Here is a 27185-nt window from a genome sequence, read left to right as displayed (position 1 = left end):
TCGTCGTAGTTGAATTATTCTTTTCGCATAACCTCTGCACTAAAGTAGGTGTCACTGCGACCCAGCTTCTTTAAAATAAAAATAAAGGAAGCTGATTTGCATTAGAGTAGAGTTCAGGGTCGCCAGTCAGCCTCTAGAGTCTGAAAGAGTACGTTTACCTAGGTCAATTACTCACAGGGAACCCTGATCATGAGAAGGAAATTTAAAGAAGAATAAAAATGGGTTGGTAGTGGTGGTGGAGAACATTTATTACCTATATATAACGAGAGAGAAGTGGGGTCGGCCTTAAGGGCCGGTCCCTTGCAAAATCCAGGAGGGATATCTAGTCTGGGACCCTCAGATACTGACTGGAAGCTTACCATTATCATTAAAAAGAAAGGAGTACAATCAATGCATTCTACCTGTGCTGACATACGGGGCAGAAACTTGGAGACTGACAAAGAAGCTCGCAAACAAGTTCAGGACAACGCAAAGAGCGATGGAACGAAGAATGTTAGGCGTAAAGTTAAGAGACTGGAAGAGAGCGATGTGGGTCAGAGAGCAAACAGGAATAGCCGATATTCTAATGACCTTAAGAGAAAGAAATGTAGCTGGGCAGGTCATGTAATGCGTAGGTTAGTTAAACGGTGTACAATTATGGTTTCAGAATGGGCGCCAAGCGCAGGGAAGCGCAGTCGAAAACGGCAGAAGGCTAGGTTGGGTGATGAAATTAAGAAATGCGCAGGCGCTAGCTGTAATCGGTTATTGCAGGGCAGTGGTAATTGGAGATGGCAGGGAGAGGCCTTCGTCCTGCAGCGGACATAAAATAGGATGATGACTATGTAAAAATAGGGGAGTCGGTTTATCTTCATAGCAAAATCAGGGCACAAAAAACGACTACAAAAAACAGCTGTCCTGAGGCCCTATAACCTAAAACTATCCCAATCTGTTTTTGTTCCATTCCCCTGACGTCAAATTTGCGCAACCGCCGACGCAAGCATCAGGAGGTCACCCTCACGGTTGTCTGGACAGACCAATCGAACGCTCTCTTCGTTCATAGGAGGTCACTTTTGTTTACTTGAAAAACGAATAACGTTGCCTACACTAAGCGGCTTGTCTGATCTAATTGGCTGACAAGAGGCGAAGAGCACGCTCAAGTGGAAAGGGGTTCGATGGGGCCGAGCCAGTGCACTGAAGATGGATAACCGGATGAAGAGGGTGGTGCCAGCGACTGCGATTGGTCCGCTTTGCCTTACTTAGCTTGCGGTGGCTAGTCGAAAATCACGGCGGCATGCAACGGAAGCTTAACAATGACTCTAAAGCGGATCTTCAGCAAAGAAGAGTTGGCAAAAAGAGATCGTAAACGTACCGAAAATGCTCGAAAACGTTACACGGCCACGCAAAAAGTTTTATAATGCGCAAATCAATCTATGCTCTCTGGCAGGTGTGAATAGCCAGTGCCTGCGTGATCGGCGGCAGCCACCTCTTATTCCTTTCGGAACGGGGCAGCCTGCGGCTATTCAGAAGAAAATTAAGTTTTGTTCGGCATATTAATGCATCTTTAACGCGCACACGTCCCTTTGTAGGGTGAGTTTCTGGGGTATTGTGACGTCGCATGACAGGCAGGTAAGTGGGCGCAGCCCGAAAACTTTTCACCAATAACCGAGTTCTGATGGCGAAAAGGCGTCGAATCAAAAGTAACAATTTTTCGTTTGTTCAGTCAAATCATGCATAATCAGTACGTACACGTCGTATCAGATGGGAAGCTATCGTGGTTTTAGTGACGTCGCGTGACAGACAGGTGAAGTGGGGGTAGTGCAAAAAAGTTTTTGACCAATCGCGGAGGGCTGATTGCAGAATTGGAATAGAAAATTTTGTAATAGTTTTATGTTATAGAGCCCCTGTTTACGTCTCTGTCTTGTGTGGCCATTATTCTTGCGCCACTTTTACTGTACAGCTATTTAGCCACAGTATAATGATGGCAGCTAACCGTTCTCACCCTTTCAATTGTAATCATTCAGCCACAAGTTGTAAATCATTTAGCGGTTCCACTGTTGCACCCGTCGCTTAAAATTGCTGCGCACGGCACTTCTGTATATGCCTGACCGGCCCTGCTGGCACTGGTTTCCTGCAGACTGCCCTCTTCGTGGCCCTGCCGGCAGCGGCGCCATCGTTTCTCTTCTGCGGCTACTTCGTCCAGGTGCGCCACCTGCACCCGGCGTTCGCCTGGATCACGTACACGTCGCACGTTTACCACGCCCACCAAGGAATACTGCATGCCATCTACGGGCACGGGCGCGAAGAGCTCGACTGCGACGAGGACAGCTTCTGCTTTTTGAGCGACCCGCGCGAAATCCTGGACAAATTGGACGCGCAGCACGCCTACCTCTCGGTCAAGTTCTCTATACTGCTGGGCATGGACCTTTTCCTTAAGGTCATCGCTTTCTTCGTGCTCAAGTGGCGCCTGCGACGGAAGCGATAATGCCGCCGCTTGTACTTACCGCTTGCTTTTTGCAAGAAGACACCATTAGGGCATATCAGCGCGAACAAAAACGGTTCTCGGTTTATACAAAGCTGTTAGGCTCACTAAAGGTGGAAACCGCGGGCCACATGACAGCTCGTGATAGGAGGGCAACTTGTAAGCGGTGATAGCAGTACAGAAATACCATCTTTCATTGAAAAGTATAAAATGACTGAGTAAACACTTAGCTGTAAGGTTCTGGAAACAGCCTTTTGTCATGGCTTGTTATTCTACGTGTAAATGAAAAAAGTTAGCTCATTGTAAACGAAAATTTGCTTACGTTTCAATTTGGATCATTATGTTTCTCCCCAAATTAAGCGCATTTTTAAAGAAACGATTACCTGCATTGCACATCAGACTACCATTCAATTAGTTCGCAGAAGTTGTGTGATGAGAAAAAGGAAGCATAGACAAAAATAACATGCCCCCACTAAGTCTTCCAGTGAAACGCTACAACCTTTCGATACAAACTACTTTATTTTAGAAAAAAAACAGCGATAGCCAACCACCCGACCGGGCTGCACTTTACTTTTTCTAGAACGCACTGAGCTTTACGGTGATTTTTCACAATACTCACAGCACGGGGGCACACTCTTGGGGCTAAGTAGTGCGCACATTGGAGACATAATTGACGAGTAATGCGTACGCTGCTATGATTGATGCGCCAGCAGGACCAGCATGTTTTTTTTTCTCCATGTTTCCTTTCCTGTCTTTATTTTTTTTTTACTGCGACAAGTGTTCACGAGCAAGGGCAATCGTGCTAGTTTCGTGGCACGAAAAAAAGAAAATAGTTAGGCCCGCGAAACAAGGACACAAGAAGAACGAGAGGGACAACACAGATGCAGGCTGTCCTCGTTAACCTCATGTTCTTGCTTTTCACGCCCACATTCCAGTGCCATGAATCTCCGCGAAATTTTTCAGTTTTCTCTCGTACACGGTTGTTCGTCGCACTTTTGAGAAGCATGGAAACGTAGCGAAAAGTAAAGGTAAGTTAGCCGGACAGGCTTGCCGGCGGTGCATGAACCAACGATCGTACAGTGTCATGCTGCAGCATTAGAGCGACTGCTCGGCAGCCTCTTTTTCCGGTCTAGTAACTTGATAAGCTCAGCACAGACACTTGATAAGATGTTCATATAACACGGTCACTGTGTGGTACACATATCGTGTAAGGGAGCAGATAATAGTTACATCGGGTGCTGTGGGACGCCTACACGACTCTTCGTCTGGACTACTTCGTGCTCCAAAACACAAATCCATATTTTTCGCACAAAGCACAAATTGAGACGCTGTGCCTGCCACGTCGGTGCACCTGCGCTCCGACTGCTCCTTCGGTCAGTAGAATTTTCTACAAACATTTGCAGAAAAAAACTCTGGCGCTATCGTCTACGCGAGCTAAAAGTACGGTGGTTGATCCAGCGTAGGCCTGATCGGAATTAATTGGATTTCGTCCTTTTGACTTCTATAAAGGCTTTGCGAGTTCGAAATTTGAACATCTTGAACGGAATCGAAACGCAGGCCATTACTTTGCGGTAATATTTGCATGTGCGCAGAAACTTATTGCCCTGCCGTGTTTAGAAAACTGTGATTGCTTGAAAATTTGGCAGGTAAAGCGCGAAAAGCAACGCCAAAAGAGCGTCTGAAGCCACAAGGACGAAGAATAAACAAACACTGGTACAACTATTCCCTGGTAGCACAACGATCGCTGCTCCAGAACTCCCTCTAGGAATTTCTATGGAAAAATATATGCTTCACATCTACTGGTGCACATGGTGTGTGCGATATTCGCTTGTTCGTTATGAAAATCCGCAATAAATGCGCCAGCGGTAAAGGCGAACTTATTAAAAGAGATCTAAGGGAAGTCTGCTTAACTTGGTGTGTGCTTTCGACTCCGTTAGTCTGCCGCTGCATGCAAGCTCCATGCTTCATTGAGTTGCGGGCTGGCATCTTACACAAGTAAGGGGCTTTCAGCAGTTCTTTTAAGTTTTCTCAAACTTCTGGGCAGATATACCGATGAAATCTTCTCAGGGTCACGTGGAAGTCTATGCGTGTCGAGAAGTCCGAGCGCATAGCTTCTGTTCGCCGTAATTGAGTCAGGCTGATCATAAAGTCACTTGTGCCTTGATATCTTTTACTTGCTTTCTCTCCTATTTATTTCGAAAGACAACCTGCCCTTCGCAAACATTTATCTGGGCTGGGCTGGGAATATCTGGGCTTCATACAGTCATCGGAAATGCGAGTAACCAAGTCTTTAACACCGCTCGTGAGGCCTTCAAGGTTCTTCGCCTCACTCAAGGAGGAGTCCTGAAATGCTCTGAAAATTTTGAGCCAATAGAGAAATTATCATCGTTCAGTGTTTTCGCATGAGGTTACTTAAAAACTGACCAATGTGAACGCCACCTATTATCTGTGGTCCGCTGATCGATGAAGACGACGAGCGCAATTTGCACGACAAAGCTAATAGCCCAGTTAAATGCTGAATTGAGACCCCCCCCCCCCCAACCTGGCAAGAACAAAATATTCAATTTTTTCTACACGCATATGAAACGTCTTTGCAACTGCTATTTCTTTTATTAAAACCTGCTCAACGATTCACAATCTTATGACGGCAGTAGGACAGTTTCTGCTCCTTCTGAGCTGCCAAACAAAAAAACTGACTCGGCATCCTTGTTCTGCGAAAGTTGGCGTCCAGCGAAGCTGTTGAAAACCACCCCTATAGCTGCTGAGGTGGGTATGCAATGTTCTATTGCTGTAGAGTAATGGTAGTAATGGTAATTTAGAATAATTGTAGTGATCGGAGTAAGGGTAATTTTGGCAGCACGCCGCCGCTGGTCGTATCGCTGCTTTTTTTTTCCCTTTGCCCTTCCACTTATTCACGCTGCTCGTTGCAGGCTGCCGTCGCCGTGGCAGCTTGCGGAACACTTATCTTTATTGGGTAGCGTATGGGTAGCGAAGGTATAGGGTAGCGTTATTGGGTAGCGTAGGTAGCGATTAGGTATTGCAAAGCACTAGGTGCTTTGCAATACCTAATCTCAATGCATAGGTGTACCTCAAAGTTCAGTTCTGGGTCCGATCCTTTTTCTTTTCTCTCTATATGGAAAAGACCTTCACAATGCTTTGCAGTCATCTGATGTACTTATGTACGCAGATGACACAGCAGTGGTAATTACGGCTGATAACTCCCATTGAACTTGAAAACAGAACTAATTCAGAATTAAGACCCATATCAGAATGATACTCGGCTAACAAATTAAATGTAAATGCAAAGAAAACAAAGTACACAACATTTCACCCGCGCAGACGAAATTTATATCGTGACTTCTACATTAGAATTAATTCCTCTTCACTTGAGTGGACACCTGTCTTCAGATATCTCGGAGTGTCGTCGGAGGGCCGTTTACACTGGCAGGATCAAATTAATTACGTACCTGCGAAACTGGCACCTGGATGTCTTATTCTTTTGCAAGCTCGAAATTACTTTGATGTTCATATATTGCGCACCCTGTATTTTGCATTCACGCACAATGTTTTGTCCTATTGCTTCTAATTTTGGGTTTGGACGTACAAAACATATATCGATTCCGTTATGAAGTCTCAAAGACACAAGATCAAAGCATGGCCATCAAGTAAGCCACTCATTGACAACTTAAAGATACTGACATTTGATTTCTTACGCCAATTAAAGGCAGTTGCAGTCGCAGCCTCTATTATACATTATAACCATTGATTTGATATGCCAATATTTCACACCTCGGATCTCATCCCCAGAAGTGTTACTTCTAGACATTTTAGCTTACCCGTAGCCAAAAGTGTATATTGACAACAGCTAATACAGTTTGTCGGAGCCAAACCTTGGAATGAACTTCCGCTTCATATAAAAGAGTCTTCTCATTTTCCGTCTGTCATTTAGCAATATCTTGCAAAAAAATTTTGAGTACATTAACTTTTATAATATGCATCTGTACTCGCAATGTGACAAAGATGTATTCATGTTTGTCTCTAACATTGGCGTGTTAAGAAAACTCCTTTATATATTCTTTATGTTGTTAATTTTGCTTACAGGTGTGTGTGTGTGTGTGTTTTCCTGTCTCTTTCGTATATTACGAAATGTATAACACTATATGTTATTTGTACCAGCGTTTCTTTATTATGCCACTCAACCTTGTAAAGACATCTTTTTTCTTACTTGCACTAACACAACTTTTATGTACTTGACCCCTTACAAGCCTCCGGCTTTGAGTCAAGACAGTTTTTTTTTTGTATGTTTCAGTGACGCAAAATTAAAGAATGAATTGAAATCGGAAATTGAAAAAAACATTGTTATCAGGAACTCCTCAGCATCAATGATGAAGTTTAGAGGGTTGGATGCTTGTTTTGTGCTTGCTCTTTATTGAAACGAATGCTGTGCTGTACATTGTTACGTGATACTAAAGAATGTATGCACTTTCCGCTTCAATCGCTGACGATACGTTTTTTTTTCTTTTGCTTACTAGGTCGTGCTGGGATAATTTCAGGCCATCTAGAGCCTAACAGCTTCACTGTAGAAGTGTCAGGCGCAGTCACTTGCTTGAAGCTCACATTTAACACATCATAATCAGTCACCTGCAGCGGGCCAGCCCGTAGTCAGTGGTTTCGCTCGATAACGTAGCAGCCTGCTGTGCTCCGTCGTTGGTCTCCTGCTTTCGTGGAACGCCGCGAGGAAGCAAAGAGCTTGCATACACTTGCAATCGGAGAACGTGGTCCCAAATTAGCGAGTTCAGTGACCGCCTCCACGCCTAGTGCTGCCGGCTTGATTTCCAAAGATGCTCGGAACACGGGCAGTTGACGCGCAACCTTCACCACAAGCGACAAACCTCTGGAGAAGTGAAACCCTCGACCCTGCTCTTACCGCTTTTGTGTTTAAGCATGAAATGCTTTTAGCTCCCGTTTTCGGCGACCTCCAAGTGACCATGAGCCAAATTCCAGAAACGTTATATATCCGGCTGAGTAGCCAGAATAAAACGAGATCATCTGGGCAAGCAGTCAAAACCTAAGACAATGCGGTCTCTGGTCCAGAACCATTCGTACAGGACCACATTACATACGCTATCTAATGCCCAAACAAGTTACAAAAAATATTGCTTCCGAGTTATTCCTGTTTGTTCACAATATCACTCCACCTGTAACTTCTAGTACGCTGAAGTTTTATGGGTCATTTCCCATACTGGAAGTTCAAAATGCAGACACATAGCACGATACACTTTATTGTCAGGTTTTGGTGCTGAAATAGGGTTTACTTTTTTTTTTGAACGTCAGTAGACCATGAATTTGGAGGCGCGGGTCTTGCATCGCCTCGAGAGATGGCACCACGCTGCGTGGCCCCTTATTTAGGCGCGTTTCTGCTTCTAGCTGGGCAGCATTCATATGGACCAGAGCTCAGTATAGCGTTGTCCAGTGTAGGGCTGTGTAGTTTGGTGGGGTGCGCCCTTGCGAATATGCATTACAACCATTTTAAGAGTGTGGCTAGTATCATCTCCAACCAATATGTTTTGACGGTTGACATTTCATGCTTACATCTACTGTCGGTTACGAGAGAGCCAGCCTTTCTTGGTCTTCCTCGCACTCACTTGTTAACTGTGACAATATGAGTTCTCATCGATGCACATGTTGCGATGATGGCCGTAAAGCCCGACGGCTCGTACACACAAAGATGCCTGAGACGCATGAGGCGCAGGTCATTTTCATAAGTATGTAAGAATCGGCCTTCCTACAAGCCGTCATATTGCACACACACACACACTATGTATATATATATATATATATATATATATATATGTATGTATATGCATGGCACGTTCGACCAATGGAAACCACTACACTATTGTTTTATTTATTGTCCTCTAGCAGTGCCCGCATGAGCTCATTCTCGACCTTGACTTTCTTTCGAAACACTCCGAGGAAATTGACTGTACATGTGGATCTGCATTTCCTACCGATGGCACTTCTAGTACAGCACACCGCGTATGTTCTGCCGAGTTCACACGTCTGCCTCCACAGACCGCTACAAATGTTCACGTGACCACTTGTACTCCAGTTCCTGATGGCGCGTACGCCGTATCCCCCATCACTGCAGGGTTCTCTCGCGCAGTATTGAGCTCCTGAATACCATCATCCGAATCGTCGAGAATTTTACCTGCCTATACCTCCTCAATTTTTAATTTTCAACGCCAGTTCTACCCCATAGTATTCCCTTGGCGCATATTATGCCTACAGAAGAACTTCCGATTTTTTGCTTGACCCCTGAAGCAGCACAACCCAGCACCAGCGGGACCCTGCCGTTCGCTCTTTCATCGTCTTCGCCGACTGCGAGTATTTGTAGAAGTAATGCTCCTGATCTCCTTTCTGAGCAAACAAAAGCTTTTCGTCGCCTTCTCTGGTCTTATAGAGATATTTTGACCTGGGCGACTGCCCTCTCGGACAGGCATCTGTAGTTACCCATCGTATCAACACCAATGATGACAGTCCCATTCATAGGACTCCACAGCGGAACAGGCCATCGTACTGAAAGAAGCCTACAAGATGATGGATGAGGACATTATTGAGCCTTCGAGCTGTCTGTAGGCATCCCCGATTGTTTTGGTAAAGAAAATGGACAACTCTTGGTGCTGCTGCGTTGACTACCATCACCTTAACATGACAACAAAAAGAAAGATGTGTACACACTGCCTCGCATAGAAGATGCCCTAGATTGTCTACACGTATCACAATATTTTTCATCATTTCACCTCCGTTAGGGCTGTTCGCAGATTGGCATAGATAAGATGAACCGTGAGAAGACCGCCTTTATTACATCAGAAAGACTTTACCAATTGAAAGTCATGCTCTTCGGTTTATGCAATGCCCAAGCTACATGTTCATTCGAGTGCATGGTGTACTCTCTTCAATGCTGCTTGAAGTGGTCAACATTTCTTTGTTATCTTGACGATGTAATTGTGTTTTCACCGACCTTTAAACCTTTAAGAGTCACCTTCAGCAGCTCTAGCGCCGCCTGATTGGTCCGGATGACTCTAAGAAATTAGGGTGTTCTATTAAACATACGAACCCTTTTGTTAAGTGTGAAGAAAGGGTCGTATACCACATACCACTGAAGTGTGGAAAAAGTATATCGGCCAAACTGGCCGATGTATTAATGAACGCCTGCGGGAACATAAGCTTTCATTGAAAATGGATATGGTTCAAACTTGCCACTTCATTTCAAGGCCTGCGGGAATGAGAATAAATAAGTATGTCAAGCAAGGCTTCATGACACAACTATCATGTTTAAAAGTAAAGATTCTGTAGCGCGTGAATTGTTGGAGGCCAACGAGATTAAGAAAAGAGGGGACAACTGTGTCAGCAACCCGTCTCTGAATATATACAAGAATGAAAGCATGTTCTTAGATAAGTTTTAGATTTAGATTAAACGTGATTCCCTTCATATATATCTTCATTGTTCTCGCACGTGCGCACTCACATAGTCATTGTCCCACTTTTCGTTCCCCTCTCCTCATGGCGATATAATCAGCCACCAGCGACTTCAATAAACAGTTGCAAGTAGCGCCTTGCCCTGTCTGTATTCCTTCTCGTGTGTTGTCACTATTGGCGCTTCACCTATTGAAAGCGCCTCGATACTGTCCTCTCTTAACGAAAAAGCGCGCGAAATAGACGTAGACTAGAAAGAGAGAAACGACAAATACGGGCGCTACTCGCAACAAATAGTTTATTTCCAAAGGAACAGAATAACTAGGATACTACTCTGAAAGGAGAACAACCGCCCTCTTAAGTGTGAACGAGAAAACGAAAATAATTTACACGTGGCAACAGCAAAGCTGGCTAATCAAGAACTGATTTGCACAAGAGAGAGAGAAATTTATTTACAGAAAGGCAGAGAGGTCGGCCGGAGCTATAACTTGCTCTGGCCTGCTACTCTACACTGGGGAAAAGGGACAGGGAGGGAAAGGGCTGATGAATGATGATGATATAAGGAAGAGATGCGTATATACAAATTCACAGAGTTGTGGCATCTCTAAAGCCATGCGTCCAGCCCAGTGGCTTGGAGAAAAGCTATAGCGGCTCTTGTTACAAGGGCTGCGCTGTTTGCATTAGGCCAAGGATCTAAATGAAATACACTTCTGCCTAGGACAAAGCTATCGAGGGTTCACTGATGCATCTGTCCTCCTCCAAACACGTGTAAAAGGCTTCCATTATTCCCTTGCTTTTGCGTGCGATGCTGTAACCAATTGAGCTACAGCGGCACCGTTTTCCCATCCACTTTCCTGGGTATTTATGTTTTACTGCTAGAATGAACCTTGGGAGTGTTAGCCAGGGTCACCACTCACAAACCTTGGCGGCGGATGTGGAACATCCTTTCTGCAGCAGGGTTCACGAGTACCTGATCTTTTTTGGTGAAGGCAATTGAGCCATAAACCAACACATGCTACCTGAAGGCATCAATCTTGCGGGATTCGAGACCTTCGTCATGGGATTGTTCCCCACCTGCCTTTTATTATATATATATTAGGTAAAGAGGAATTCTTCAGGCTACCTTTCAAACGTAAAGAACTCGAGCGGCGCTACAAGGTAAACTGTTCTTATACTTGTTCTGTTTACCTTGTAGCGCTGCTCATATTTATATATATATATATATATATATATATATATATTGACGCGTCTAATCTTCTCTGCAGACGACCACGAAGATAGGGGCATTAACGGACTTCATCGAGTGGGTCAGTGGGAATTCGGCGAGGACGAAGAAGACGTGTCTCTGGCCTCTGTTGTATTTGAACAAGTTGTCCTGCGGCTCTTGAACGTCTCCCTGTCTACTGTCCGCGTTGTACTGCGACACTGGTGGAGGTACGGGGTACTGACCGCGCCTGATGCTCGGGAGTCCTTCTGGGAGTCGTTCCTCTAGACTGGACGTGTTATCACCAGTTACAACACCCGTGCATCGCTTTAGTCGTCGACTGCTAGGCCTTGCCCCGGAGTTCTCCCCTCTTCAACCACCTCTCTCCAGGAGCTCCACACATCTCGCAATAGCCGAAACCAGCCCAACGCAAGCACCCCAAAGCAGCTGGTTTTCCAGTCCACAGCAAGTAACCGTTCTGCATCCTCTGGTTCCCGATCGCTATCACGGAGCAGTCTTCGAAGACATTGAAGACTGGCTTGACAAATATGAACGCGTCGCACAGATTAATCAGTGGACTGAGCAGCAAAAGCTCTCCCACGTCTATTTCGCCCTTGACGACAGCGGCCGTACTTGGTACGAAAACCGCGAAGCTAGCCTAACGACATGGAATGACTTTCGTCAGAAAATCACAGATACTTTTGCGAGTGCCGACCGACGCGACCGTGCCCAGCAGATGATGGAGCTACGTGTACAACAACCTAATGAGTCGGTCACAATGTTCGCCGAGGACATGGTCCACCTCTTTCGTAGAGCTGACCTGAACATGACTAAAGAAAGAAAGTTGCGCTACCTCATGCGAGGTGTAAAAGAGCAGTTGTTCGCGGGACTTGTGAGCAATCCACCAGTCACCGTCGCTGACTTTATCAAAGAGGTTACGGCTATTGAGCGGGCCCTTCATCAGAGATGCAGACAGTACGATCGACTGTCCACCAGCACCACAATCGATGCCGCCGCAGTGACTGGCGAGTATCAGAACCCCTTGCGGGAAATGATCAGAGAACTCGTCAGAGAAGAAATTCAAAAGATTCTGACACCGACAGTGGATAGACCCGTAGCGTCAATCGCCGGAGTGGTGCGTGACGAAATCAGGCAGGCGTTACCGGCAGCCGATCTTCAAGATCACCAGCGTCCCATGACCTACGCAGCCGCTGTCCGATGTCCACCACCCGTTACAACCACACCGCCGTACCACCAGCCTTGGTCCTTGGTCGCCGCCGCAAGAGGAGGCTTCGAGGCGCGCACCCGTCACGCAGCTACAGTCATACCACCACCCGCCGTTCACAGCGCCTTGTTCAACGCCGCAAAACGACACTACGGGACGGCCGCAATTTCGGGGAACCGACGCATGGCGCACCGTCGATAGGCGCCCATTCTGTTTTCACTGCGGAGGCGCCGGCCACATTTCGCGTCATTGCTGGCATCGTGACCTTTTCGTCCGTGGTCCTATGGTCGACGTGCAAATGACGACTCCATGCTACGCCGCGACGAAACTGCTTTTCAGGGACCTCCAATAACGCACCCGAATGATTAATCTGTGCCGCATGTTCAGTCCAATTTCGGCCGTCGGTCGCGCTCTCCAACCCCTCCATGTCAGATACCTTCCCGTATTGGAAGTACTTTTGCTGACCTCCGAGGACGAAGGTCGCCCAGCCCACGCCGGGGAAACTGAAGGCGGTGACCTCTGGGGGTAAGGTTGCAGGCCCACCGCAAGACAATAAAAAGCGCCCGACACACTCGCCGCAGAACGACGTGAAGCCAATAAACCCCGACACCAAAGAAATTGTGAGCGCCGACATTGATGTTTTGGTGGATGGACAGCCGATGACAGCGTTAGCCGACACTGGTGCCGACTTCTCTATAATGAGTCAGGAACTCGTCCTCCGTCTGAAGAAAGTAAATACGCCATGGACGGGACCCTCCATAAGGACGGCAGGCGGGCAATTACTGATGCCTATAGGAAGATGTACTGCTAGAATTGGAATCCGGGATTCTTCTTTCGTGGTCACTTTCATCGTTCTTCCTGTGTGCTGTAAATATTTGATTATTGGAATGGATTTCCTGAAAGAATACGGCGCGGTAATTAAAATTCCGGACCGCATGGTGGCGTTCTATAAGAGCCCTGGTTTAGTCCATTGCTTATCGCCGCAACGCAACTCCTTTTTTCTAGTAGAAGACGACGTCGTCATCCCACCTCGATTATGCACCCTTGTTACGGTAGCATGTGACACACCGTTTCATTGCGAGGGAGTTGTCGACCAAATAACCACGTTTTTGCTTACTCACGGTATCTCGGTCGCACGAGGAATCGTAAATGTCACTGACGGGCGCACTAACCTGTTACTAACCAATTTTAGCACAGAGCGACGGTACCTTCCAAAGGGCACGGCTGTGGCTTATTTTGATTGTGTTGCGGATGTTCGAGGCTGCTGTTCGCTACTCGAATAAGCACCTACGCAATACCCAGCTTCTGAACTCGAAGTCAGCACTGCTTTGTCGCAGCACGAACGAGAGCGGCTTCTCACGCTATTGTCGATGTTCAATGACTGCTTTGCGTCGACGTCCAGCGTCGGACGGCCGCCTCTAACGAAGCATCGGATAATTACGGAGGATACGGCAAGACCAATTCACCAAAATCCTTATCGTGTGACTCCCAGAGAACGTGAACCCATACAACAAGTGACAAAAATGCTGGAAGATGAGGTAATTCAACCATCAACGAGTCCCTGGCCATCTCCTGCAGTTCTAGTTAAGAAAAAAGACGGTATCTTGCGTTTCTGTGTGGACTACCGAAAACTTAATCAAGTGACAAAGAAAGACGTATACCCGCCTCCCCGTATAGATGATTCAATCGACAGGCTTCGTCACGCGCGTTACTTCTCTTCAATGGATTTAAAAAGCGGATATTGGCAAATCGAGGCAGATCCGAGAGACCGTGAAAAAACTGCTTTTGTGACGCCAGACAGCTTATACGAATTTAAAGTCTTGCCTTTCGGCGTGTGCTCTGCCCCTGCTACATTCCAATGCCTCATGGATACTGTGCTTTCGGGTCTGAAGTGGAAAACCTGCTTAGTGTACCTGCGGAGAACACGTCATCGTGTTCTCCGCAACTTTTGAAGAGCACCTCGAACGGCTTGCAGCGGTTCTGCAGTCCATCCGGTCCGCCGGCCTCACCCTGAAGCTGAAGAAGTGCCACTTTGGCTTCGGGGAACAACAGTTTCTCGGTCACGTCGTCAGCCACGCAGGTGTTCGCCCAGATCCTGAGAAAATTGCGGCCGTAGCACAGTTTCCAGTACCAACCGATAAAAAGGCTGTCAGGCGCTTTCTGGGCGTCTGTGCCTATTACCAGCGGTTTATTGCGGACTTTACTCGCATTGCGTCGCCGTTAACTCGCCTGACGAGAGACGACGTTGTTTTTGTATGGGGCGACGAAGAGCAAGGTGCATTCAGTGACTTGCGGGAACGTCTCCAGACACCTCCAGTGCTTGCTCACTTTGATGAGACCGCTCCTACATTGCTCCACACTGATGCTAGCACTGTTGGCTTGGGAGCTGTTCTTGTGTAGTGGCAGAAGGGCACAGAAAGAGTACTTGCCTATGCAAGCAGAACACTCTCACGCTCAGAGGCTAATTACTCCACAACTGAGAAGGAATGCCTCGCCGTAGTATGGGCTGTTATGAAATTTCGCCCATATTTGTATGGCCGCCACTTCACAGTTATCAGCGACCACCATTCCCTGTGTTGGTTGACAAACCTTAATGACCCTTCGGGACGACTGGCGCGTTGGAGCCTACGGCTGCAAGAGTTTGACATGACTGTCAAGTGCAAATCGGGGAAACGACATACGGATGCTGACTGCCTGTCTCGATCGTCGATAGAGTCGTCTGCTCCACCCGAAGACTCGGCATTTCATTGTGTTCTGGACACATCCACCATAACCCAACAACAACGGGACGACCCTGAGTTGCTTAAGCTTATCAATTACTTAGAGGGCAGATCTGCAAAACCGCCTAGAGTTTTCGCAAGAGGCCTGTTGTCGTTTTGTTTGTGGGCCAAAGTCCTCTACAAAAGAAACTTTTCTTCGACCGGGTCCCCCTATCTGCTCGTCATTCCTGCAGCTCTTCGTAAAGAAGTACTTCAAGCCTGTCACAACGAGATGACTTCTGGTCACTTAGGCTACACGAGAACGTTGGCCAGAGTGCAGCAGAGGTACTACTGGCCGAGACTTAACACCACCGTGAAGCATCACGTCCGTACTTGCCTCGACTGCCAGAGGCGCAAGTCGCCTCCGTCGAAACCAGCCGGCCTCCTGCAACCCGTCCAGGTTCCTCGAAGACCATTTGACCAAATCGGAATGGATATATTGGGTCCGCTTCCTACTTCTACTGCAGGGAATCGCTTTGTTATCGTAGCAACCGACTATCTCACACGTTACGCTGAAACAAAGGCAATCGAGAGAAGCACAGCGGCAGAGGTGGCGCGCTTTTTCATTGAGCACATATTGTTGCGACACGGCGCACCAACCGTCGTAATAACCGACCGAGGAACCGCATTCACGGCTGCGCTTATAGATCATGTCTTGCTGCTAAGTGGAACGGCGCATCGGAAATCAACCGCCTACCATCCACAAACCAACGGATTAACAGAACGCTTAAACAAAACAATTGAATGCATGCTCTCCATGTTCGTGGATGTTGAACATAAAAATTGGGATGACATCCTACCGTATATCACTGTTGCATCACCGTTACATCCTACTGTATCACCTTTGCATATAACATGGCGAAACAATAGGCGACGCGCATGACTCCGTTTACCCTTGTTCATGGGCGGGATGTACAAACGATGTTGGATGCGATGCTTCCACATGACTTTGACGACACTGATACGGACGCCGCTGTGTTTACGCAACGCGCAGAAGAGGCTCGGCAACTCGCGCGCTTGCGGATCTGTCAGCTGCAAGACTATGACGCAGGGCACTATGATCTTCACCGTCGAATAGTAATCTATGACGTTGGCGACAGAGTGTGGGTTTGGACACCCATACGAGAACGAGGCCTCTCCGAGAAGCTGTTAAGGCGATACTTCGGACCATATCGAGTATTGCACCGACTCAGTGACGTCAGGTACCAGGTCGTCCCTGATAGTCCCAATTGTACGCGGGGCCGCACGCACCGTCCTGAACGTGTGCACGCTGTCCGCATGAATCCGTATGTGAGCAAATAACAGTGCGAGAGACCCTTCATTCCGCAAGTGACCCTTCTGGTCTAGCATCGGGACGATGCTCTCTTAGGGAGGGACAAATGACGCGTCTATTCTTCTATGCAGACGGCAACGGTGATAGGAACATTAACGGACTTCGTTTAGTGGGTCAGTGGGATTCGGCGAGGACGAAGAAGACGTGTCTCTGGCCTGTTTTGTATTTGAACAAGTTATCCTGTGGCTCTTGAACGTCTCCCTGTCTACTGCCCGCGTTGTACTGCGGCAATATATATATATATATATATATATATATATATATATATATATATATATATATATATATATATATATATATATGTGTGTGTGTGTGTGTGTGTGTGTGTGTGTGTGTGTGTGTGTGTGTGTGTGTGTGTGTGTGTGCTTTCCTACAAGCCTGGAACTCCGCAGCCGTACCTTGCCTCCAGTTTCCCTCATGACCACAAACTACGAGCAGCAGGTTACTTCCCAGCCTCCGAGTGCGCTCTGAAAAATTTGATTATGAGGTTTCAGCGGCCAAAACCACTTTCTGATTATGAGGCACGCCGTAGCGGGGAACTCCGGTAATTTGGACCACCTGGGGTTCTTTAACGTGCACCTAAATCTAAGTACACGCTTGTTTTCGCATTTCGCCCCCATCGAAATGCGGCCGCTGTGGCCGGGATTCGATCCCGCGACCTCGTGCTTAGCCGCCCAACACCATAGCCACTAGGCAACCACGGCGGGTGCTGCTGCGGTCTGTTCCGGCACCGTTTGGCAACGCGACTCTTTCTTCAGCGGAGCAGACGACCATGACGTAGAGGACAGGCTTCAATAATACGACCGAGGGAACAAGCACAACAAATTGAATGACACGCATAAGCTCAACAACGTCATATTTTACTTGACTGACGTCGCCAATCAGTGGTTCTGCAACTACGAGGCTGACCTTACCACCTGGTTGGCCTTCAGAACGAAACTCATGGAACTATTCTGTTGTCCAGCCGTTCGGAAGTTGCGCGCCGAAGATCGCTTGCGAGGACGAGCTCAACAAACCGACGAGACCTACACTAGCTACATTGAAGATGTGGTCGGCCTTTGCAAGCGTGTCAATACATCCATGACAGAGGCCAGCAAGATAAAACATCTTGAATGGTGCCATAAACGATCCATTTTAGACGCTTCCCGCCAAGGACCCGCACACGGTAGCTTACGTCATTCAACTGTGTCAGAGCTATGACGAGCTGCGAAAGCAACGTGAGTCCACTCGCAGCGCCTCCGTGTGTGAAAAAAAAAACTATTTAGGCCTTAACTGCTTGCCTCGCAGGTGACCACTCTCTGGTAACGATATTAAGCAGATCGTGCGGGAGGAGGTTGCGAGCCAGCTGTCCCTTATACCTCGTACCCTTGGTGCTGTGTCGTCTACGCTGCCGCCCTCCATACAGCGCGTCGTTCAAGAACAAGTTCCTGAGGTGCTGCCCACAGCTCCTGCAATACAGCTCCGCTCGCCTACGCGGGATTCGTGGTCACGCCCTGGCCTCCACGCACCCACGCCGAAACCGCGGTCACACCTCAGCCTCTACCCATCACCAACTCCTACGTGTGAGCCCGCACCTTTCTTGAGTCTTCTTAACCTGTGCACCAGGCTGTCCGTCCTTCACGATCGGCACTACGTTTTCATATCCCCCAACGCAACCCTGACAACCACCCCACATGCTACTCGTGTGGTATCCCCGGCCAGTGCGGTTTATCTATTTATTATCTACCTATTATCTATTATTTATCTATCGCAAGGAAGTACGCTGAAATAAATATGGCTTTGGATAGAAACAGCAAACTCCTTCGTCTGGAGCAAGGTTTGAGTACGGGCTAGTTGGTATTCCATGTTATCAAGCGTCACTTACAGCGCATACATAGACAGAGGACAAAAAAGGACGACGTAGACAAGCGCTGACTTCCAACTGATTTTTATTTTCAGAAACAAACGTATATGCACTGAAACATCAAGACAAAAGCGCCCTCTACAAGCAGCAACCCGACATGAGAATGCCTTCGTCCTTCGTCTGGTCCTACTCCTTCGCTTCGACTCGCCGTGAGTTCAAAGCACACCGGTCAACTTCATCACATCGCCGCACCCTTTCACCAATCCTGTGAGGAGCTGAGCCTGCCCCTGAGGAAAGCTAGAAGCCGCAATTCCAGGGGCAAGAACTGCGGAGCTTTCGAACTTTTCTTCCCATTTTTCTTCCTCTAGTGCACGGTAGCAAACCGGAGGCTTTAACTCCTGTTAACCTCCCTGAATTTCTCTACTTACCATCTCTCTCTCTCTCTCTCTCTCTCTCTCTCTCTCTCTAAGTCCTCGCTTGTACTCTTCCAACGTTGTTGCCGTCTGCGTAAAATGTGTGTCTGTTCTTGACACAGGAGCAGCAGTGTTTGTAATGACTGAGAAACTTTCCCGTGAACTCCGAAAAGTAACGACGCCGCTTTCTGACCTTACAGTGAGTACTTCGAGCTCTCAACGAATCCAGCATTTCGAGGCGTGCGCAGCACGCGTCTTTATTAAATATGTTTTGTCCACCATCGAAATATTTGTGCTGTCCCAATGCTGCCACTACACCAAACTGGGCTTGTACTACATTTACGCTCACCACGCCGTCATCGATTGTGCTCGCGCCGAAGTCAAGCTTTCGCCGTTGTGCTACTTAGCTTTCGTCGGCTCGCCTCTCAGTGCAAAAGTGTATGTTGCCCCTGACACTGCCGAAACCCCGTTCTCATCCGCTCTGGCATCTCTTTCTTGCGACGTCCCTATTGACTCAAACATACGTTTTCCTCCTTCTGAAACCACTGCCCGTTACAAGTGCTTTCTGGTTCCTTTCGCCGTACTGGCAATTAACGATACTTCCAGTGCCACCTACGTTTCCAGTCCGTTTCCCTGTCTCTCGACTTTACTGCAGGGCGAGAGGTTTGGCAGTGTTGGTGTACTCCATCCCTTTTCCAAATATGTCGTTCCTGATCAACCGTCTTCTCTTCAGATTGACGATATTGAGGCTTCCGTTCTACCCTCTCGACCATCCTTTACCGACAACCTTGCTTAATGCGTCGGCAGTCATCTTACACAGCAGCAACGTGCACAGCTCATCTCCTTACTTGAACCCTTTCGCGCCAGCTTCCATTACGTACAACCTTCTTTGGGCCGTATTACAACCGTGGCTCACCACATCGAGACTGGTCTCCACGCTCCTTTACGTCAGCGCCCATATCGTGTGTCAGCCCCTGAACGCCGCATCATGGCATAATAAGTTGATGACGTGCTTCAGCGTGGCGTCATACAGCCCCCAATGAGCCCAAGGGCCTCACCGTTTGTTCTATTACAGAAATGGCTCAATAAGGTTCTGTGTTGAATACCGCCGGCTGACCAAGAACACGCGTAAAAGTGTCTATCAGCTGCCTCGTCTATCATTTACCTTTATTGATTACAAGAGGCCGAATTCTTTTGTTCGTGAGACCTACGCTCCGGCCACTAGCAAGTCCCGATGGCTGAGGCCGACCGCCCGCAAACAGCCTTTGTTACTCTCGATGGCTGATATAATTCAATGTGATGCCATTCGGGTTTTGCAACGCGCCTGCCACATTTGAGCGCACGATCGATAACATCCTTGCGCGGCCTCAAGTGGCAGACGTAGCTATGTTACATGGACCATATTGTAATTATTTCACATGATTGAGACGCATCTCCTGCGCCTAGAAACTCTCCTCACTTGCCTCTGTTCCACTGGCCTACAAATAAATTTAATGAAATGTTGCTTTCGTACCCGGAAGCTGCTTATTCTTGGTCACATCCAGTTCTTCCAGATCCAACAAAACTACGAGTCGTTTCAGTTTCCTAAACCAAAAACAACGAAATGACTTCGCAACTTCCACGGCATTTGTTCATATTTTTGTCATTTCATACGTAACGTTGCCTCCATAATAGCATATTTGACTGACCTCCGCAGCAGCCGCGGCCATTTGGCATGGCCACCAGCATGCGACGATGCCTCCACCACACTCCGCCGCCTTATTACGTCACCTCCTACCCTGCGACATTTCGACCCATTCGCCCCGACTAAAGTTAACGCAGGCGCTAGTGGGGTCGGCCTCGGCACTGTACGTACCCAGCGTAAACTTGAATTTGACGAATACGTCGTTCCTTACGCCAGCCTGCAGTCACTAAAGGCGAAGCCAACTATTCACTCACGGAGAAATAAAGTCTACCCATCATATGGGCCACAGGAATCTTTAGGCTTTACCTTTACGGACGCCCATTTGATGTGGTTTCAACCATCATGCGTTATGCTGGCTCTCCTCTTTGAAAGAGCCATCTGATCGACTCGCCAGTTGAGTATTACGACTCCAGAAGTGCGACATTCTCGTCACTTACCGATCGGGACGAAAGTATTCTGATGCAGACGCTCTGTACCGCACACCTCTCCCACCTGGTGCTGTGACATTGGTTTGTGTTCACCTATGACCTGTCCTCCTTAGCCATCGCCAACATGCTTCTGGAGCAAAGAAAGGACCCCTGGCTTGTTTCCCTTATCGACTTGTTGATTCAACCCACATTGCGTCCCGCCTCGTGGGAAATGCGCCGTCAAGCACAGCACTTCATTCTTCGAGACGGTTTGCTATACCATCGCTATATCTTTCCGAAAGAGGCAAAAGGATCTTATCTATTTCCCGCCATCTGCGCTCAGACATATGCGCGGCCTTACAAGCTGACCACCCTTGCGCACATGTCGGAGTATTGAAAGCTTACACACGCCTTCGCCTGCGCTACTCTTGGCGCAGAATTTACTGCTTCGTTCGCCGCTACGTCCCTTCTTGTCTCGCTTGCCAGCGTCGTATGAAGCCTCCCTGCCGTTCAACCGCTCCACTAAAGTCGTAGCCTTGTCCTGCACGCCCTTTTGACCTCGTCGGCATAGATTTGTACGGACCTCTGCCCGTCACGCCTGCTAGCAACCGCTGGATAATCGTTACCATTGATCATTTCACGCGATAATCAGAGAGTTCGCCGTTGCCATCTATAAGTGACGTCGCCTGTTTGACCTTAGAACACATCATTCCACGGTATTGTGCACCACATGAACTGATTAGTGACCGAGGACGTGTCTTTCTGTCGGACACTTTCGACACAATTCGACAGTGTCCGAACCACCACTGAACCACCACTGCCTACCATCCTCAGATAAATGGTTTGACAGAAATAGAAAAATTTAATAGAACACTGGGGGATGTGCTGAAAACGTACGTCGATTCCGCCACTCAAACTGGGACCGTGTTCTTGCATTTGTGTCGTACGCCCACAATACCACTATTCTCTCCGTACTTCTTACTTTACCGGCACGCGTCTTCGTGCCCGTTAGACACCATCCTTCCGTACTACCCACAGTTTCACAAGTCGCTAAATGCGCTGAAGAGTGTAGTTAGATGGCCTGCTCCCTCACCACTGCTTATCAGCAACGTCAGAAACACCATCGCGATGTGTCGAAGTCTGCAATATTGTACACCGCCGAATCACTTGCGTGGCTCTGTATTCCAACAGCCAGCCCCGGTCAGTCAGCGAAACTTCTTTCGAAGTATTACGGCCCTTACCAGTGAAGTACGTCATCGAGCCGCCTTCCGATCAACGACGCGAGGGCATGACCATGCAGATATACCACGTAAAGTCATAATATGACCTTGCTGTCGTGTCCTGTCCCTAAGTCGCCAGGATGGCTGTTTTCGGGAGGGTAAGTAAACATTGAAGAATATCATCGCTTTGGGAAGAAGCTGAGTGCGCCGCTCATGCTAGGAGAAGATGATTCGTAATCTCGAGGCTATATATATATATATATATATATATATATATATATATATATATATATATATATATATATATATATAACAACGTCATTTTATGCACTCAAGGACAAAAGTACCTGGAACGCCAATGCATTTCTCGGCAAAGTTCGGGCATTATTATCTCGAAATTGGTGTCATCCAGAGAATTTGTTCCAAGTGCATCTGCCTTCCGAACTCCACGGCTAGAATTTGTAAATTGCAACGCGGGCCATAGTGTAATTAGCTTGAAAGGTAATTAGACAATTTTACATCTCAATTTTTTTTGCGAGTAATGTGCGCCTCTTCGAGTAGGCCAGCTCATGAACTATAATTGTGCTATCTGCCACAGGCAAGCCTTAAAAATTGTTGAAAGTGGTCGCTGAAACGCCAGTTATACAGACGAGATGAAAAATATAGGTAGCTTGCCCTGAGAGGAAACGTCTGGCTTGCTACCCCACTCAAGGCCACATATATAAGGGAAGACCGAACGGTGGAAAGAAAGGCGGCGCTTACGCAAGGGGCATACGAATAAGGATAAAGCAGCACAATGCACAGGAGAAAGAGGAAGACGAAACAGTACGCAAGCGCCTATGTTCTGTGCTGCTCTCTTCCGCGTATATTGCGCCGTTTTATTTCCGCGTATATTGCACCAAAGCCTCACGAACTTTGGATTATTTACGAAGAAACTTTAAGAACGCCCCGACCAGCATCCGGAAGCTTGCATATGCATCATTTGTCCAGCCTTCACTAGAATTTGCAAGCCCTGTGTGGTTGCCTCATCAAAAATATCTAACCATTATGTTAGCAGCCGTACAGAACAGAGCAGCACGTTTTATTTCTAGCGATTATAACGGTTCTCATAACCTAACTGAGATTAAACAATAATGACACAATTTCACGTGAAACTCGCCGTTACATCGCACTTCTCTTTTTCACAAGTACCTTTATGGTAATAGGCTGTGTCCACTACCTCTCGAAAGGCCTTTGCGCATGTCAAAACGCCTCAATAACAAATTGAGTTATTCGCGAATTTTCGGTCACACATTAACCTTCAACAGCTTTGCGCTTCCACGTGTCATTTCTCTGTGGAACGCTCTGCCCGATAACATCGCTTCCTTAACAAACCATGATTCCTTCCGCAACCAAGTCAGCAGTTATCGTTCTATTACGCCATTTTAATTTGTTCACCGACTTAATGCTTTTCATTGTTATTTCTCAGTTGCATTCTGGTTTGTACTGCGCATCAGTTACATCTTGAAAGTATGCTGTATCCCTTGTGTTGGAATTCATTGCATAAGAAATGTGTAAGTGCCACTTGCTACATAATATGTTTACTAGCTCTTATAGCACTGTTTCCATTTTTGCCCCCCTTACGTCAGGCTCCTACGGGGGCCTGTAAGGTCTTTGTATATAAATAAAAAAATGAATCACCAACCGGCCTCGACTTCTAAACTTATGCGCAAACACTCCGTATGCCGCTTACGTTCCGGTATAGTGCGTAAAGAAAAGGCATTCCTCACATTGCACCGTGTGAGACATTCAATATCTTTATATCTCACCCCACCCCATTGCCGAGCTTCTGCGTCCTCAGACACCTGTATGAAGCATTCAAACAGGCCGTACACCCTTCGCCGTAGAAATAGGACAGCCACCACGTCAGAATTTGGACCCGTCACAGTAGCTTAGTGGCTACGGCGTTGCGCTGCTGACTAGCAGCTTTGGTCCTGGCCGCGGCTACAGAAATTCGATGGAATTCCACACTGGAGCCTGCCTCCTAATCAGAATCCGCTACTAACACGTAAGACCTGAAAACTGATTTTTTGTAGAATTTTGTTTCTCTCTCGCTTACTCGTTCGGTTCCACTTTCGGTGCTCTGAACCGGCATGTGTGGGAAATGCGATTCATGACTAGAACAACAGATCATCATCATAATCACCATCATCATCATAATAATAATCATCATCGGCGGCAGCAGCAACAGCAGCCTGTTTTATGTCGACTGCCGTACGAAGGCTTCTCCCTGCGATCTCCAATTACCCCTGTCCTGCGCCAACCGATTCCAACTAGCGCCCGCGAATTTCCTCATTTCATCACTCCACCTAGTCTTCCGTTGTCCTATACTGTGCTTCCCTTCTCTTGGTACCGATTCTGTTACCGTAATGGTCCAACGCTTATTTAGTCTGCGCATTACGTGACCTGCCCTGCTCCATTTTAACGCGACAGCGTTAAGGAGCTCGTGTCGCAGAAAAACCGGTGTCGTCGGCGTGGGTGTCGGCTTCCGCGGCGTTGGCCGTGAGCCATAAATCCCGGCAGGCACTTCATGAATAAAATACAACTTGCAAGATGGGCTGGGCGGGAATCGAACCAGGGTCTCCGGAGTGTGAGACGGAGACGCTACCACTCAGCCACGAATTCGATGCTTCAAAGCGGTACAAAAGCGCCTCTAGTGAATGCGGTGTTGCCTTAGAAACGAGCCTTAGAAGGTTATACTGGGGTGTATATCGGTAATTATGAACATGTAACTTACAGAAGTTGCAGTTACACGAGTAGCGAAGTGCGTTTCCGCTACATTTCTTCTGCGCTTTCCGGACACACAGAGCCATCTTGCGGCACACACAAAAGACCCCCTCCTCTGAATGTACGGGGCTGCCCCGACAGGTGGCGCGCCATGCGTGCATTGGAGTTGTGCGGGGACCGGTGCGAGGCGCGTCGCCGCCCTGACTCCCTCTCCCCTGAGGACGTTTCGCCTTGCTCCCTCACGGGTTGCAGAATCAAGCGTCCTTCCTTTCTTTAGATCACTATCTGCCTATCTCTCTGCCCGTGCCGATCACGACGTTTGGCTGGCGTGCATCGTTTCCCCCTCCGAGACACCGAGTTCTTTGGTTCGTTCCGCTTGCTCAGCGCACGTTTCGCTGCCGCGCCGAACGCTGCATTGCTCGACGCTCACCGCGTCCGATGCGGGGCGCCTCGCAAGTGATTGCTGCGCCGTAGCCCATTGTCTTACACCCCTTGGCGGGTCGACGGGAACGCTGTCGTGTTCCACTCTTGAAGGCGAAGCTTAAGCGTCCTCCAATTTTCTTTTCTTTATGTCAATTAGAATATCGTCTATACCCATTTGCTGTCTGATCCAAACCGCTCTCTTTCTGTCCCTTAACGTTATGCCTAGTAATATTCGTTCCATCGCCCTTTGCGCGGTCCTTAACTAGTTCTCAAGCTTCTTTGTCAGTCCCCAAGTCCCTGCCCCATATGTCAGCACTGGTAAAATGAACTGATTCTACACCTTCATTTACAATAATAATGGTAAGCTACCAGTCAGCAGCTGCCAATGTCTGCCGTATGCGATTCAACCCATCTCTATTCTGTGAATTCCCTTCTCATGATCAGGGTTTCCTGTGATTAATTGACCTAGGTAAACGTGCTCCTTCACAGACTGTAGAGGCCGACTGGCGATCCTGAACTCTTGTTCATTTGCCCGGCTATTTATTATTATATTTGTCTCTGCATATTAATCTTCAATCCCGCTGTTACACTCTCACTGTTAAGGTGCCCAATCATTTGTTGTAACTCGTCTGCATTGTTGCTGAATAGAACAACGTCATCGGCAAACCGAAGGTTGCTGAGATATTCGCAGTTGATCTTTAGTCCTAATCTTTCCCAGTTTCATAGCTTGAATACTTCTTCCAAGCACGCAGTGAATAGCATTGAAGAGATTGTGCCTCCTTGTCTTACCCATTTCTTTATAGGTATCTTCTTGCTTTTCTTGTAAATAATTCAGGTAGCTGTACAACCCCTGCAGATATTTTCCAAGGTATTTACGTAGGCGTTCTGTACACCTTGATTACGTAATGCCGCTATTACATTTGGCATCTCTACTGAATCAAATGCCTTTTCTTTATGTATGAAAGCCATATAGAGAGGCTTATACTCTGCGGATTTCTTGATAACCTGATTAATGCCATGGATATGGTCTATTGTAGAGTATCTTTTCCTGAAGCCAGCCTGTTCCCTTGGTTGACTAAAGTCCAGAGCTGCCCTCATTCTATTGGAGATTATTTTGATAAATAATTTATATAATACTGGGAGTAAGCTAATGGGCCTGTACCTTTTCAATTCCTTGAAGTCGCCCTTTTTTGTGGATTAGTATAATGTTTGCATTCTTCCAGTTTTCTGGGACGCTTGCAGTCGATAGACACTTCGTATGGAGAGCCGCCAGTTTTCCTAGCATTATGTCTCCTGCATCTTTGATTAAATCGACTGTTATTCCATCTTATCCTGCCACTCTTCCTCGTTTCATGTCTTGCAAGGCCCTTCTGACCTCATCGCTAGCTATAGTAGGAGTTTCCGGATCATGTTCATTAGTGTTTCTAATTGAGGTATCCTGACTTCTCTGGGTACTGTACAGGCGAGTATAGAATTCTTCCGCTGCTTTTACTATATCTTCGAGATTGCTGATGATATTACCCTGCTTATCTTTTAGTGCATACATCTTGGTTGGTACTATGCCAAGTTTCTTTCTCACTGATTTCAGGCGGCGTTCATTTTTTACGGCTTCTTCAGTTTTTCTCCCGTTACAGTTTCGAATATCACTTACTTTCGCCTTGTTGACCAGTTTTGACAGTTCCGACAATTTAACTTATCTCTTGAGTTGGACACTTTCATTTTGTGTCGTTTCTTTATTAGGTCCTTTGTTACGTGGGAAAGGTTACTTTCTGGTTGCCTTGCTGCCTTACCTCCCACTTCACTTGCTCCTTCCGAAACCAGCCTATAGTTGCGGTTTCATTCATTACCTCTATGTCATCTTCATCTCTCTGTTCTAAGGCTGCATATTTGTAAGTACTAGCGTTAATTGGTCTGCTTTTACTCTTACTGCGTCTCGGTTGGCCTTTTTGTTCTTGACCAATTTTACTGGTG

General features: G+C 47.3%; 2 protein-coding genes across 7 annotated transcripts in view; one reads left to right on the top strand and one right to left on the bottom strand.

The window, feature by feature from the left end:
- Nucleotides 1-6953, top strand: part of LOC142582610 (ATP-binding cassette sub-family G member 1-like) — a 35378-nt gene extending 28425 nt beyond the window's left edge. The window contains exon 13 of the mRNA XM_075692498.1: nt 2114-6953. Within this exon, the coding sequence (XP_075548613.1) occupies nt 2114-2461 (348 nt within the window). The 3' untranslated portion in view covers nt 2462-6953. The remainder of the gene's footprint in view (nt 1-2113) is intronic.
- Nucleotides 1-27185, bottom strand: part of LOC142582612 (uncharacterized) — a 156092-nt gene that overhangs the window by 83135 nt on the left and 45772 nt on the right. Inside the window, exon 1 of one of the 6 annotated variants that reach the window (XM_075692510.1) lies at nt 20836-21090. The exons of the other annotated variants lie outside the window; for them this stretch is intronic. Coding sequence (XP_075548625.1) covers nt 20836-20905 — 70 coding nt within the window. The 5' untranslated portion in view covers nt 20906-21090. Of the gene's footprint in view, nt 1-20835; nt 21091-27185 lie in introns of those variants that run through there. 6 annotated transcript variants of the gene reach the window in all.

This window comes from Dermacentor variabilis, chromosome 5 (assembly GCF_050947875.1).
Source record: "Dermacentor variabilis isolate Ectoservices chromosome 5, ASM5094787v1, whole genome shotgun sequence".
Taxonomy (NCBI): Eukaryota; Metazoa; Arthropoda; class Arachnida; order Ixodida; family Ixodidae; genus Dermacentor; species Dermacentor variabilis.
Note: the sequence above shows the minus strand (reverse complement) of the source record. Positions and strands in the feature narration are given on the sequence as shown.